At 40.5% G+C, this 13,946-nt stretch overlaps 1 protein-coding gene across 1 annotated transcript in view; it reads left to right on the top strand.

Moving 5' to 3' along the window:
• LOC140245272 (BMP-binding endothelial regulator protein-like) overlaps positions 1–13,946 on the top strand; it is a 157,470-nt gene that overhangs the window by 88,241 nt on the left and 55,283 nt on the right. Inside the window, exon 3 of the mRNA XM_072324856.1 lies at positions 11,381–11,502. Coding sequence (XP_072180957.1) covers positions 11,381–11,502 — 122 coding nt within the window. The remainder of the gene's footprint in view (positions 1–11,380; positions 11,503–13,946) is intronic.

Below are 13,946 nucleotides of genomic sequence, written 5' to 3'. Positions count from 1 at the left end.
CTCCCTGACACCCCCCCCCCCCCACCCCCACCCGTTCTTCCCTTCACCTCCCTCTATGTGCTATCAGCGCATCAGCGCTTAGGATGATAGCCGCTGGAAATCGAGAAAAACGTGATCGATTGAATACGGGTTAAAGGCGGGCGCACCTGCGTTTGAGATGTGTCGCCCCTACGCCATGGCCTCGTGTATCAATGCAAAGACAGCAGACGCCTGTCCGTGTGGACATAGAGATTCTCACCGTGTTATATATCCAACATAGGCGCGCTGTCACTGACGAACGGTTTCAACAACCCGACCGCCTAACTACCGCATTCATATTTTATGCATTTCTTTTAGAGCAAAGGTTGCTTCTGCTTAGTGCCAAGCTTTACCTAGACAGTCAACAGGTGAATAGAGAGAGAGAGAGAGAGAGAAAAAAAGCTGCATCTCCAGCATGTCTAGAGACACACGTCCGTATCATCGAGCGCATCGGAAACCGATCTATAGGATTGTCGTAGTCACCCTTTAAATGTCACGATACTGATAATAATTTCCAATGGTTACGGTTAAGAGTTGGGTCAAGCAGAAATGTGTCGATTGTATCCGGAAGTATTGACTTATGAGGTGACCGGCTGACATCATTTCACTCTGAGATCAACATAAATTATTAACAGGACATGCACAAAGCTAACCTGATAAAACGACTGGAAGATTATGTCTGAAGTCTTTCAGATAGATGCAAAGGGTATAGAATTAAAAAAATAATAAGAAGAAATAACCGTGACGAGTGAATGGATATTAAATGGATGTCATCTGCCGGTGGTAGCTTTTATTTCTTTTCTTCTTTTTCCGGGGGGGGGGGGGGTTGAACATAGGTAAGGAATGTTGTCGAAGCATAACTGTATAGGACCTACAGATTTGAATGCTGGCCTGAAAATCAAACCGGTAAGGTTCACAATGACCAGAAACGTGAATGTACTGTAGTGGAGGGGTGGGGTAAGAACAAAGCGACCCGACCTACAAAAGACAAAAAAAAACCCAAAAAACAAAAACAAACACCTGCATTCATTACTAATCACAATGACGGATTTTATCTTTTCCCAGCAGTAAGTTGTCTACAGAAATGATAATAAGAAACAACAACTTTGATTTGCATCAGGATTTGGGACGCCAGCTTGAGATACGTACCGAATGAAAATCTTTGACAAGTTAAAAGAAGAACAATCGATTGATGATCAAATAAATAATGTTTGATCTATTCATGGAACAGCCTCAGCAAATCCCAGCAAGTAACCGAGCCACCTGTTCTGGAGCGAAATTGATTGCAATGCGCATCATTGACAATAATTGCTCATCGATTTAATTGGAAGAAATTCGTATCCTATTAGCGCTTAACCAGCGCACCTATCACATGCGCTGAATGCGAACACAAATAAAAAGCACAGTGATGAGTCACAATGGGGGTTCTGATGTTAACATAGCAAAATGATATCTTTTTGCGTTTGTGTGTGTGTGTGTATGTGTGTGTTTGTGCGTGTGTGTGTGTGTGTGTGTGTGTGTGTGTATCTATCTGTCTGTCTTTCTGTGTATATGGGTGTCAGAGTTAGATTTACTCTCCGAATTGATAAAAGAAAATGCTTTGTATGAATATAGCCGTTGCTGCAATAAATGATGAAATGAGCACCGCGTAGCTAAATCTTCTTTGCGCCTTTTGACGCTCACCAAAGAGCAGCCTCTATCTTTAGCAACACCTCGGTTATGATTTTTTTTGAATCGTTCAAATTTTCCTCTTTTTCGCTTCCCATATCAGCTTGCTCGAAACAGGTTAGTTTTAAGTGGCGCCCGAGAAAGGATTGTCGCCGGTCTTATCATTCTAATTTTACGACCGACTATCTCTCGACATAGCTGGAAGGCGAGAAAGACAAGTATCGGAAACCCTCTGCATATTCAAGAAAAATGCAAATTATTCCTTCTCTTACAAATTTCTCGGAGCTAAAGGGGAAAACGAAGAGGTAATTGAGACCTCGCGCGGCAGCGTTTCTTGCGCCGCACCATAACCTCGAAAGTAGGCCACACGCCTCCACCTTTGAATGTCATTTTGTCAACAAAGACATAGGGTTTAATCACCGTATGGCGGAGGATATCGAATGGGAGTGCAACCGTAGCCGAAAAGAGCGATCGGACCAGATTACAACACGCGCGTGGAGCCGTCCTGGCTGGAAAGATTTGGGACGAGCGGTCTCTCTGGTTGGTGAGAAAAAAAAAAAAAAAAACGAAACACAAAAGACAACAGAAATAGAAGTAAAGATAAAGATAGATAAGAAGATAGATAGATAGATAGATAGATAGGTAGATGATTGACTGATTGATTGGTTGATTGATTAATTGATTGATTGATTGATTGATTGATTGATTGATTGATTGATTGATTGATTGATTGATGAATTGATTGATTGATTGATTGATGAATTGATTGATTGATTGATTGATTGATTGATTTGAAGGACAAAAGAGTGACGGAGAGGGGGGGGGGGGAGAAAGGGGGGTCTGGTCAGCATTCGACTGTTTCGTTGTGACCTGTCTAACTTTTCTATGCCATCAGGTAAACAAACTGTTCCGCAAAAGCGTTGCATCACATTGTTTTTTTGGATACAAAATACAGCCGTCATCACGCGTTAGATAATTCTCCACTTTTCATGGTGTTCCGTAATAGAGAATTTTCAGTGATGCACGGAGTCAGTCTTGAATGTACCTCGAAGAGCAAAGGCGGCAATGTAATGGTATCGTAACAAGCGCCAGTTTAAATAGTTTGGTTATGACTTATGGAATATAGATTCGAAGCGGTCACTCACTTTCTTGAAGCATACGTTTCCTTATTCTACCCCAGTCATCAAACAGACGGCAAATTTGATTGCACTTGAAATATCTAGCAGAATTAGGTCACCAACCCTTATTTATTATCCGGCCCGAAATCTCCTTGTGCGCTCACTAAAAGAAATTTACTAGGTCAATATCTACGGGCGGCGGAAGCAAACAGGAGAAAAGGGAATGGGATAGATTTGAGCGTACCTTATGCTGGAGCTTCGGCTGTAATAACGGTAACGAGAGCCGACAAAAACGGTGTTATTCTTTGAACGTCTAACCGAATTTGTCGATCTTTCGGTCTGGCGCGCGACAGACAGCGAAGCCCGGCGAGATGGATCGCTCCATTCTCCCGCCATTTGTAAGCCAAAATTCAGAATCGATCTGGATTGAGTGATGGGGATCGCCTGCGCGGAATGATGAAACGCGCACCTTTCACATCGCAGAGCTAAGACTATCTCTACTATAGTTTTCTGCCTGCATGCGTGAAGGATGTTTCCCAGATTATAATATCGCGAATGTTTGAAGAACGTAAAACTGGATTTAATTGTCCGTCAAATTTCCTCTATCTGTGTGCGCCATGGAATCATATAATAGCTACTTTACTACCCAAAACTATACCCCCCCCAAAAAAAAAATGAAAACCTCTACAAAAAAAAAAACCACCTAAAATATCGATAGCAATTTCCTCGCGATAGATATAACAATCAGTTGATGTCGTTATCCATGTAGATAACAATTCACTTGTTCTGCCCTGTAATTTTAATTTCATTACTTTATACAAATATGTCATGTTCACGATCTGCGGAAACATAGATGTAAATGTAGTTATGCAAATTGAATATCCAATGAAGATGTAAACATAGTGTGTGTTTTAAGTACAGATGTTTGCCCTTGTTTTTGCATGACCATCCTTGTTTGTTTGAGGGCCAGAATGGAACTGTAATATCATTCTTGTAACTGAAATCTTTCTTGCCAGAGTTCATGTACATGTATAATGTTCTCTGCCGTTCCATTGAATTAAACTAGGGTGTTGTTCAGAGTCTGAAGCTAATAGAATTATAACAGTAGCAGAAAAGGGTTAATGTCATCAAGAAATAGAAAAAAAAAACAACAATATATAATGCCAAACGAATCTATGCAGAGCGGCGGACTGAGCACTGAGAAGTAAAATCAAATCATAGAATGCAATAGTCGCAGAAAGTCGGTGTGAACGGGGCCGAAATGCACCGCCCTGTGTGAATGACGCGGCTAGGCGATTTAAACCGCGGGCATGAATAAGCGTACATGCAAGCGGCTTTCCCCCGATAACGGATCGCCATGTTGCCTCAAATTCCCTGTGTATTATGCAGATCGAGGATGGATAGCCTACAAACACGTTGCGGGGTACCCCGGAGACGCTTGTCCAAGTTGCATAATGTTGAATATTCATCGCGAGTTTGTTTCCCCAGCGCGAGAATGCCGCCTTTCTGTTTTATTTTGTCGTTGTTTTTCTGGGTTTCGTGTCCCTTTTCTCTTTCCTGATGTTCGACCTATGTCTGTTATCCTCCCCCCCCCCTGCTTCTATCATACCCGCCACATCACCTCCACATCGTCATGTGTGTCACTTTTTTTCCATGAACAACTTTTCTTTTCGGCAACACCCCCCCCCCCCTTTCTCCCTTTTTGTTTTCATCCTTTTCTCAGCCAACATGGACACTCAGTTGTAGTGGTGATTCACAGTTAGAGGGACGGATTAAGGGGGGGGGGGAGGGGTAGTGGGCTATCTTGTGACCACTGATTTCCTTTTTCGTTTTCCCTGGGAAGGGCAAGCTTCAAAAGATGGCCTTCTTTCTGCTGACAGCATGCCTGGGAGGCTTTTATGCTAAAATTCGTAATTTACCCCGATATCTGGCTTAGGGCATTGGGAATGTATAGGGCTGTTGACGTTCGAAATAATAATATTCTCATCACCATACAAGGCAGAGTAAGACAAACGGCCGCCCACACACAAACGCATACACACACATACTATAACAAGCATACGACGTCGTGCAAACACACACGCACACACACATACACGCAGCTATGTATAATGAGTAAGTGGACAAAACTGACATAAGGAAACTCTAATAATACATTTGATTATGTAAATGAGTAGGCCTACAAATGGATAAATTTGAGAGCACGAATAAGGAGAAAGGGAGCATCAAATGTAATCCCTGTCTCACATGGCTCACAGCTCTATAACGGCCGATTTCCTTGGCTTCATAAGCATCTTTTTTTTTCTCCTTTTTTCATTAAAGGAAACGGCAATGCTTTTTCTTTTTCGCACTATAAAGAACTTGCTCAAAACTTCCTGGTATTATCAAGGCATGTACAGTGAAGAATCTCCACGAAAATGGCGGATGAAAAGATTAGATAGAAGCAGATATATATCCTTTTTTTCCCCTGTTGTCTATTTTTGTCTTGTATGCATAAACATAGCATGCATGATATCCTGCTATTCGGAGAAAAGACAGAAATGGGGGGGGGGGGGGGTGGTAGAGGGAGAGAGTTAGGAAGAGAAATGGGAAATGCCTCAATAATCCCCCAAAGCCGCGATTTACTTGAATAGCTGCGAATTTATGGAGATGAGTGACTCATTTTATTTTATGCAAGGACAACACAACCCCGGTGATCGCTGCATACTGTATTCTCAGACAAATCCAGGATGTTCATCGAAGACATCAAACAAGACAACAAGAGATTAACGGGATAGCACTGAAATAGATCGACGAAAAAGTTTATGATTTTGAATGCGAATAAATACATAGAACTCATACATAAGTACAAGTAGTAAAAATAAATGATATTCATGTACTGGAGGACACAGTTTTGAAATGGGGGGGGGGGGGAACGACGACACGAGAAAATAATTTATGTCCCTTAACTGTAAATAAAAATTGATAGAAGGCAATTTTGTGTTCTAGTGAAGGAGGGACAAAAGATTGGCAGAACAAATATGTTGTTCGTGCATGTGGGTATCACATTCATCGGAGGCTCTCGGTTAAATCTCTTTTATGTGTGGGTAGAAGGTGAGATGATCTGTAGAATCGGAGCTGGTTTACGTTTGCGATATTGTACCACTTCTTACAGATGGACTGCTTTCTTCGCACATATTATCCAGCAAAGAACAAGAAAATACCCTACTAGACAAAAACGGCAGCAACGGGGGTGAGGGGAGGGGTGAAGTAGAAAAATTATATAAAGAGATGCAGATTCTGGATTATCACGATAAAAGATTGTGAAAACAAAAAGCAGAGAACTAAATTGAGCACGCGTATCAGGCAAAGAAGAAAAAAAATGGAGATTTGCTATAGAAAACCTTTTTGATATAGTCATATTCGGATGGATGCATACGTAGGACGTAAAGACATTCATTCTGTGTGAATTTTTTCAAAGAGTTCTATTGGCTAAAAATGCACACGACGTGATTCCATCCACTGACTTTTTTTTTCAACACTAGTTGAAAAGTCTGTTGATATACATACAAACTACTTTGCTGTCCTTATTAGGGATTAACATGCTCTACAAAAACCCTCATTTCTCTTTGACAACTGAAGTTAATCGGGTGGGGTCCTTTTAAAAGCCTTTTGCGCGATGTGTTAAGGTGGTCGGATTATCCTTTAGCTTTTGTAACCTTCAAATTAAAAGTGGGAGTTATCGGTTTCCTGGGTTACAGTTCGTTATTCCGAAGATTCGTTATTTCGAAGGTTCTTTGGTCCGAAGGTTCGTTATTCCGAATGTTTGTTATTCCGAAGACACGTTATTCTAAAGGTTCGCTAATCCGAAAATGTGATAAGGTTTGTTATTCCGATGGTTCATTAATCCAAAAATAGAATAAGGTTCGTTACTCTGAAGGTTCGTTACGGACCCTATTTTACTTCGGATCAACGAACCTTCGGAATATCGAACCCTATTTCATTGTTTTCGGATTAACGAACCTTCGGAATAACGAACCCTATTTCATTTTCGGATAAACGAGCCTTCTGCATAGTGAACCCTATTTCATTTTCGGATCAACGATTCTTCGGAATAACGAACCTTCTGAATAACGCCACAAATGTTCGGATTCACGAACCTCTATAGGTACAGGGGATTTGTGTGTTTCGGATTAATGAACCTTCGGAATGACAAACCTTCGGAATAACGAACAGCACCCGGTTTCCTGAGCTGCCATTTAGATGGGTTATAACGAGCCTCTGTTCCCCTCCCCCTCCCACTGATGATAATATTCGAATGAGAGGTCATTACCTTTGCAGAGTGTGCCCCCCCCCTCCCCCCTTCCCTCAACAAACTGACAGCTCGGTCAAGACGTATTACCGCAAATTAGTAAATGCTCTCCTGCGCCTGACCTCGAAATGTGGCCATTCGCGCGCCCACTGTCAGGCGATGACTTCATCCGATCGATCGATTGCGCTATTATGACTTTCTGTAGTCTATGATCGGCTCGCTCCGTTAAGCGCTGATTGCGCATCAATCGTCGAAATGCACCTGACTTGCGCGCGCGTTTCGCGGAGGTGTGTCATTCCTCAAGAAAAAAAGTCTGGCGATGATGAAGCCGTTAGACAGGCGTAACAGGTGGCTGACAAACAGGGCATTGGCCCTGATGGAAACAATGACGCATTATCGGTGGCGCTTCCTGTGTGTAGTACGTGTCTTTCCGCCCGCTGCCGTAACCTTCTAGCGCGCCTCTGTTTCTTCCTCCTTTGCTCCTAGCCAGCGAGTTATCTTCATCGTGTTTACTTTCATCGTTTCATGCTTTGCTCTCACCTTAATTCCTTCTTCGTCTGGGAAGTATTCCACGATTTCTCTTCTTCTCCAGTTTTGTTCTTCGTCTTTTACTTATTTTCATACTTAATCGTCTAGTTTTATTATAATTTATTTCATCATTATAGATTATTATTGTTATGCATTGTCATTGTTAGTATAACTGAAATTATCGATGTTGTTATTATTATCTCAATTATCATTATCATTACAGTTTCTCCTCATTTCCCTATGTTTTCATCATCTTCTTTAGCCTCTTATCTGTCTGTCTAATTGTCTGTCTGCCGCACCTGTCTTTCTGTTCGCGTTTGGCGAACTTTCTTCTTTCGTGTTCCAAGTTTGTATCGTGCAGCCATCTTACATCAACGGTGTGTGTCTTTTTATACCGAAATTTCAGTGTAATCATTGTCCCCACCTTCTACACATTCATTAGGCATTTATACATTGTCTTTCTAATCAAAAGGGATATAAAATGTAGCATCCAGAGAGCTTTACGCTGTTCACGATGGATGAACGTAACGAAAGAGTAAAAGTGGGTCGACACATCCATGCGATGTGAGACGGTTCCGCTCTTCGACAGGAGCTAATCAAGTTCACGCCGAGCTTGTCAAACAAGTTGGCTTTCTCCAATATTGTTCCCCCGAGGGGCTCGGGAAGATTGATCGCCATGAATTAGACGACGCTCAGCGATAACCGCCTCTCCCATCGATATTATTGGTCGAACATCAAGCCAATTAACGCCAATGAATAATATTCAATTCAGAAAAAAAGATAACAGTAATCAAACATTGATTAGTATTAACGCCTTACCTGTCAAAATGAAAAACAAAAACAGAAATAAAAACCTTCTGTAATTAATCGACCAAGCATTCGAACGATTACAGCTAGAGAACAATATATTTCTCCCTTCATTATGAAAAGTAATTATGAACTCAACATTATCATGCACATTGAAAGCTGATGTTCAAAGAAACCGAGTGCCAAAAGGTCTCAAAAGTGCACTTTAGCAAACTGACAAAAAGTGTACTAAACTGATCTTAATATTCATTAGAAGACAGAGGGGTATGGTTCTGATAAGGTCAGAACCAGTATAACTGAAGATAATCACGGTCCATTCATAATTTTGTCTGAAAACGGCAACTGAACTAGTCAAAATGATATAGATTGAAAGCTCAACTGACAATTTAGGGCGCTTTGTCAGAGAATTGCGTTGTCATCACTTCATGTTTTCGAGGACTAATTCGGAGGAAGCGTTCAAAAGGAAGTTAAAACAAATCGTGCCAAAAACAAGTGTAGATTGCGCGATCAGTATGCCAAGATTTAATTTAGAAGAAATTGTTATATGAATAAAAGAGAAAGAAACGATGACCAAAAAAAAAAAGCATGTTGAGTCGCGTTGTCCAAATGAAGTCAGCCCCCTAAAGCTGAGAGGTGGAAATGTAAGATGACAAATGAATTAGACCAGGCCTCAAATCTTAATGAATGACAGTCTTACTCATCAATTTTCTCGTTACGCCATCATCACATCGGTCGAAGCCAAACAAATCGCTCGCCACTTGTCGTTGGCAAACGATTGTTGTGTCTTCGCCTTCTTTGCCGAGCGTTACGAAACGGTTTTCGTGCTTCTGCGGATGCATGGCTTTCACCAGGCATGAGGGTGCGCGGAGAATCAGGATATTAGGAAGTTTTCCAAACGAAGTGTTTATATTTTTAAAAAGCCGCTAACGGTTATTGTAATGGTGGCAGCAACTCATGGTGGACGGCGGATGTGTGTGCGTGTGTTTAGTCACCAGTGGATATAGCGAGAATCTACTGAATCTACGATGTGCCGAGTATGGATTATATCATGTCTATGTGTGATTTGGGGTTGCTACATCTGTGCCGCAATGTCAGGTATAACGTAAAGCTTTCACCAGCAGAGAAAATCGCATGACACTGACCCCCCCCCCCCCCGACCCCCGCCCCAAAAAAGTAGTGGACTTTCTTGACTGTATACAAAATAGTTGAGAATTCTCAATGCATAATTATACTGCACTCCTTAATTTTGCCACAGTGATTCAAGGAACAAAGATTATGTAGCAGACATGGATGTGATTCGAGAATGTTATGACTTGTACGTTGCCACACGTATTTCCGTATACAAAAATAAGACTTCGTTTCATAATGATATTAACAGGATTTGTATTCCTTACATGATACTGTGCATGACTGTTTTTCTGTATATATATTTTTTTCTTTTGCTCTCGATTTGTTGCTGAAATATGAACTTATTTGTTTGTTTTAATGCACATGTACACATATAGGCAAAAATGACCGTCGAAGTATCAAACCGGGTACAAACACGACACATCAACGGTTCACTGATTTAAAGAACAAGTTCACCTTCATTAACATAAGGATTGAGAGAATATAGCAATATTAGTAGAACACATCATTGAAAGTCTGAGGAGAATCGGACAATCCGTTCAAAAGTTATGCATTTTTGAAGTTTTTGTGCACTCACCGCTGGATGAGAAGACTACTGCAGTGTATGATGTCACATGCGTACAACAATATAAGGAAAATATAAAGAGAATTTCACAAAATTTCATCTTTTGAAAAAAGTACACATTCCCTTGACTCGTTACTGACATATGTTATGGGTAATATTATTCCCATTGCCTTTAGAAAGAGGCAAGTCAAGTGCTCTTTTCTTATGCGAAAAAAATGAAAATATGTTGAATTTTCTTTATATTTTCTTTATACTGTTGTACACATATGACATCACGAGCCCTAGTAGTCTCCTCATCCAGCGGTTCCAACACAAAAATTTTAAAAATTCATAACTTTTGCATCGATTGTCCAATTTTCCTCAAACTTTCACTGATATGTTATACTAATATACATTTTCTCAATCCTTATGTTTATGAAGGTGAACTTGTCCTTTAAATGCTATCAATTCGAAAGAACCGCGTGGGGGTTTTCCCCCTCATTTATGGTTACAGCTAGTTATTCCGAAGGTTCGTCATTCCGAAGGCTCTTTAGTCCGAAGATTTGTTATTTCGAACGTTCATTGTTCCGAATTTCATTTTCGGATTAACGAATATTCGGAATAACGAACCTTCGGAATAACGCCACAAATGTTCGGATGAACGAACCTCTAGGTATAGGGAATTTGTGTGTTTCGGATTAACGACCCTTCGGAATAACGAACCTTCGGAATAGCGAACCTTCGGAATAACGAACAGCACCCTCATTTATATCAGGCTCGAGATTATCTAACGAACGACAACAGCAAAGATGACAACAAACACAGGGGAAACAACAGCAATTACGAATGGCCAAGAAACAAACGCACTGAAGTGTAGTATTTTAACTATCAATGATGATATTATATAATGCATAATTCACTGAAGTAAATGTATTATACGCTGTGGCATAGTGGATGAGACTCCCGCCTCCCAATCGGAGGACCCGAGTTCGATTCCCGCCAAGTGCTTACGTCCTTGGACCAGATGTTCGGCCACCATATCCCTCTTGACCCAGGTGTATTAATAGGCACCTAGCAACGCTAGGGTAGTAACAATGGTAGGGCCCTCTGGTAGAGCAGTGGTAACACTGAAGAGGTTACCCTATATAAAGAAGACCTTATAATATCATTAATACCATTATTATTTATATCTTGCGCTGTATTGCAAATTGACCTGAACAGATAAGACTATTACACGTTCAGTTAAAATGATCACTCCAAACGCTTGGCTATAACGAGACTACACAATTTTGTTCCTTATTATTCATTCTGCAGGTGACCCGCTGTCGTGCGAACGAGAAGGTGAAGTTGTACAGCCACCTTTCTTGGTGGGAAATCCGTGTATTACGTGTTTATGCGAGGTAAGCTGCTGTTGTTTTCATTTATTTCAACACTGTCTTGATTCTGGTTAGTGCAAGTAATCTAGTTATTCTACCATATTAGTAAGAGAGAGAGAGAGAGAGAGAGGGAGAGAGAGAAATACAGTCACTGATACTTGTTACAAATTAATTGTTCTCTTGTTTGGCTTGTTTGAAATACGTTTTTCTTCCTCGACCCAAGTTTGACAAGCCACTTTAGCAAACTTTATGCTAAAGACACATTGCCTTTATTTTTTTTTTCATGAAAACTCCTTACATCGCTCTTCCACATGATAGCCTCATCAGAAATGACGAAAAGACGCACTTGTGACAAAGTTTGAAGCTGCTTATTTCGTATTTTGATGCGTTTGCCTTGATTGTACTGGTGATTACTTTTTGTATGATCTTCTTATATCAATTCTTGAAATTTCTAGTTGATTACTGCAATGCACTGGCCATATTGCCGACGTTTTCCTCTCGTTGTATGCACAAGCTTATTTCTAACATTTCCCTTTGTTAAATAACAAAAACAAATTTGCAGAACAAGCAGCTTTTATTTCAAGGCATCTTCAATCCATGTTTGCCCTAATCAAAACCAAAGCAAACTTGCACGTCTGAGATACAAATCAACGACATCCTATCGTAACTGGGCGTCCATTTTAGGAGTGAGCTTAGTTTTCAAAATATAATGAAAAAAAAGGAGAGAGTTGTAACATCTGTAGAGGAAGATTGTGAAGAAGGCACGTTTGTGTCCTAACATTCTTCCCAAGTTTTATATTTTCACTTCCGAGATGCCATCTCAAATACTTTTTCCTGAGATGGATGATTGTGAAAAAAAAAGTAGAGAAGAATGGGTTCTGTTCAGCGAAAGATAGTTGGATATCTTCTTTCAATTGCCTTCGTCATGTGACTTTTGAAAAAGAAGAAGAAAAAAAAAAGAAAACGAAACGGCACGAAACAAAACCAAACCTCAAGGAATTCTGCAAGTATGTCGGCACGCTGCTAACCGACATTTAAACTGTTGCTCTTCACCTTGGAGCTCTGATGTTATCACAAACTCCTCAAAAAAAAAAAAATATCTACCGTTAAGGCACTCGAGATAGCATCGTAGTTTCCTGAGTGACGAGATCTTTTCATCCGGACTCATTACTCCGGCATCTCAGAAGAAGCGAAACAAAGCACCGTCAATACTGCGTACAATATTTTATTTTTGTTTTCACTATTTCAGCTATCTAGGCTCAAGAATAGGTCACGTGTGTAAGAAGAGAATATACAAACGATAGAGATTTATCTCAAAACTTTCCCCGGCCGACGTAAACAGAAGAGATATGGTTGTGCGGTAGGCACGTTTTATGTTTACCAAGATTTGTCGAGTCCATAGGCCACCCAAAATGCTGCCTTATTGATCCAGTCGCTGCGTTCTTGGAATCTTGATTGCCGCAGACATTACGGACAGTTTCTGAGATTTATTATTTATGACGAATGTGTTTTTTATACTCCCAAATCTCCCCCGTCGTTACCAGCCCTTGTTTCGTTTCCTTATATTAGCTCTGTTTGTGCGCCGCGCACGGATTCTTTTATATTAATGTATGGCGAGGAAATATGCGCAAGGTAAGATCAAAGCGTATATGGGCTCTTCCGAACCGGTATTTCTTTGGGGAGTGCCGACAATTTCACAACCTTGGCAGGAGCGACTGCCTATTCTGCCATCTAAACGAGAAGACATTCGACGAAGAGATATAAGGTAATAAGTTTGACTATAAATGCTTGATTAGATTACACGTTGAGCAACGTCTGTCTGATAGTAAGAGTACTGGCGTACACATTTCATTGTTTAATGGTATAAAAACGCACACACAAAAGACCCTTTCTGTAATTGATTCATCAATCGACACAGAAATGGATGAATATGGAAGAAAGTGGTATTATATCATGAAGTCCAATCTACGGCAAATGAATTGACATAGCGTAATCGGTAACGTTAGACGTACCATTTCGTGTCCCGCAATGTTCAATACAGGTGCCCTAGAAATCGAGGCCAACCTGATTAGCAACCTATGACAGCGCATTTCCTTAAATACAATATCTAACCTGAACAGGATGCCTAGATATCGCAGCACAATGTAGAAAACAAACAAATAAACAAATAAACAGATACAGGAACAGACAAACAAACACAAACACACACGCGCACACACATACAAACTGTAGGGAACAGGGATTTTGACCCTGATAAAGTTGCAAACACGGATGTCGAGAAAACGTCAAAAGAAAGTGATGATGAATAATTTTGTTTAATAAAAAAAAAAAAATGATTCCTAACTCTCGACCGTTACTGATGCTCTGAAATCACGGGCATTGTCGAAAACAACAAACAAACAATGACAGAATTTACTTCAATCTCCTTCTGTTGTTTTTACATGGTGACCTGCTCTCGTACGTTGGAT

Source organism: Diadema setosum, chromosome 22 (genome assembly GCF_964275005.1).
Source record: "Diadema setosum chromosome 22, eeDiaSeto1, whole genome shotgun sequence".
In the NCBI taxonomy this organism is placed as follows: Eukaryota; Metazoa; Echinodermata; class Echinoidea; order Diadematoida; family Diadematidae; genus Diadema; species Diadema setosum.
The sequence above is the reverse complement of the archived record's forward strand: the minus strand, read 5'-3'. Positions and strand labels throughout refer to the sequence as shown.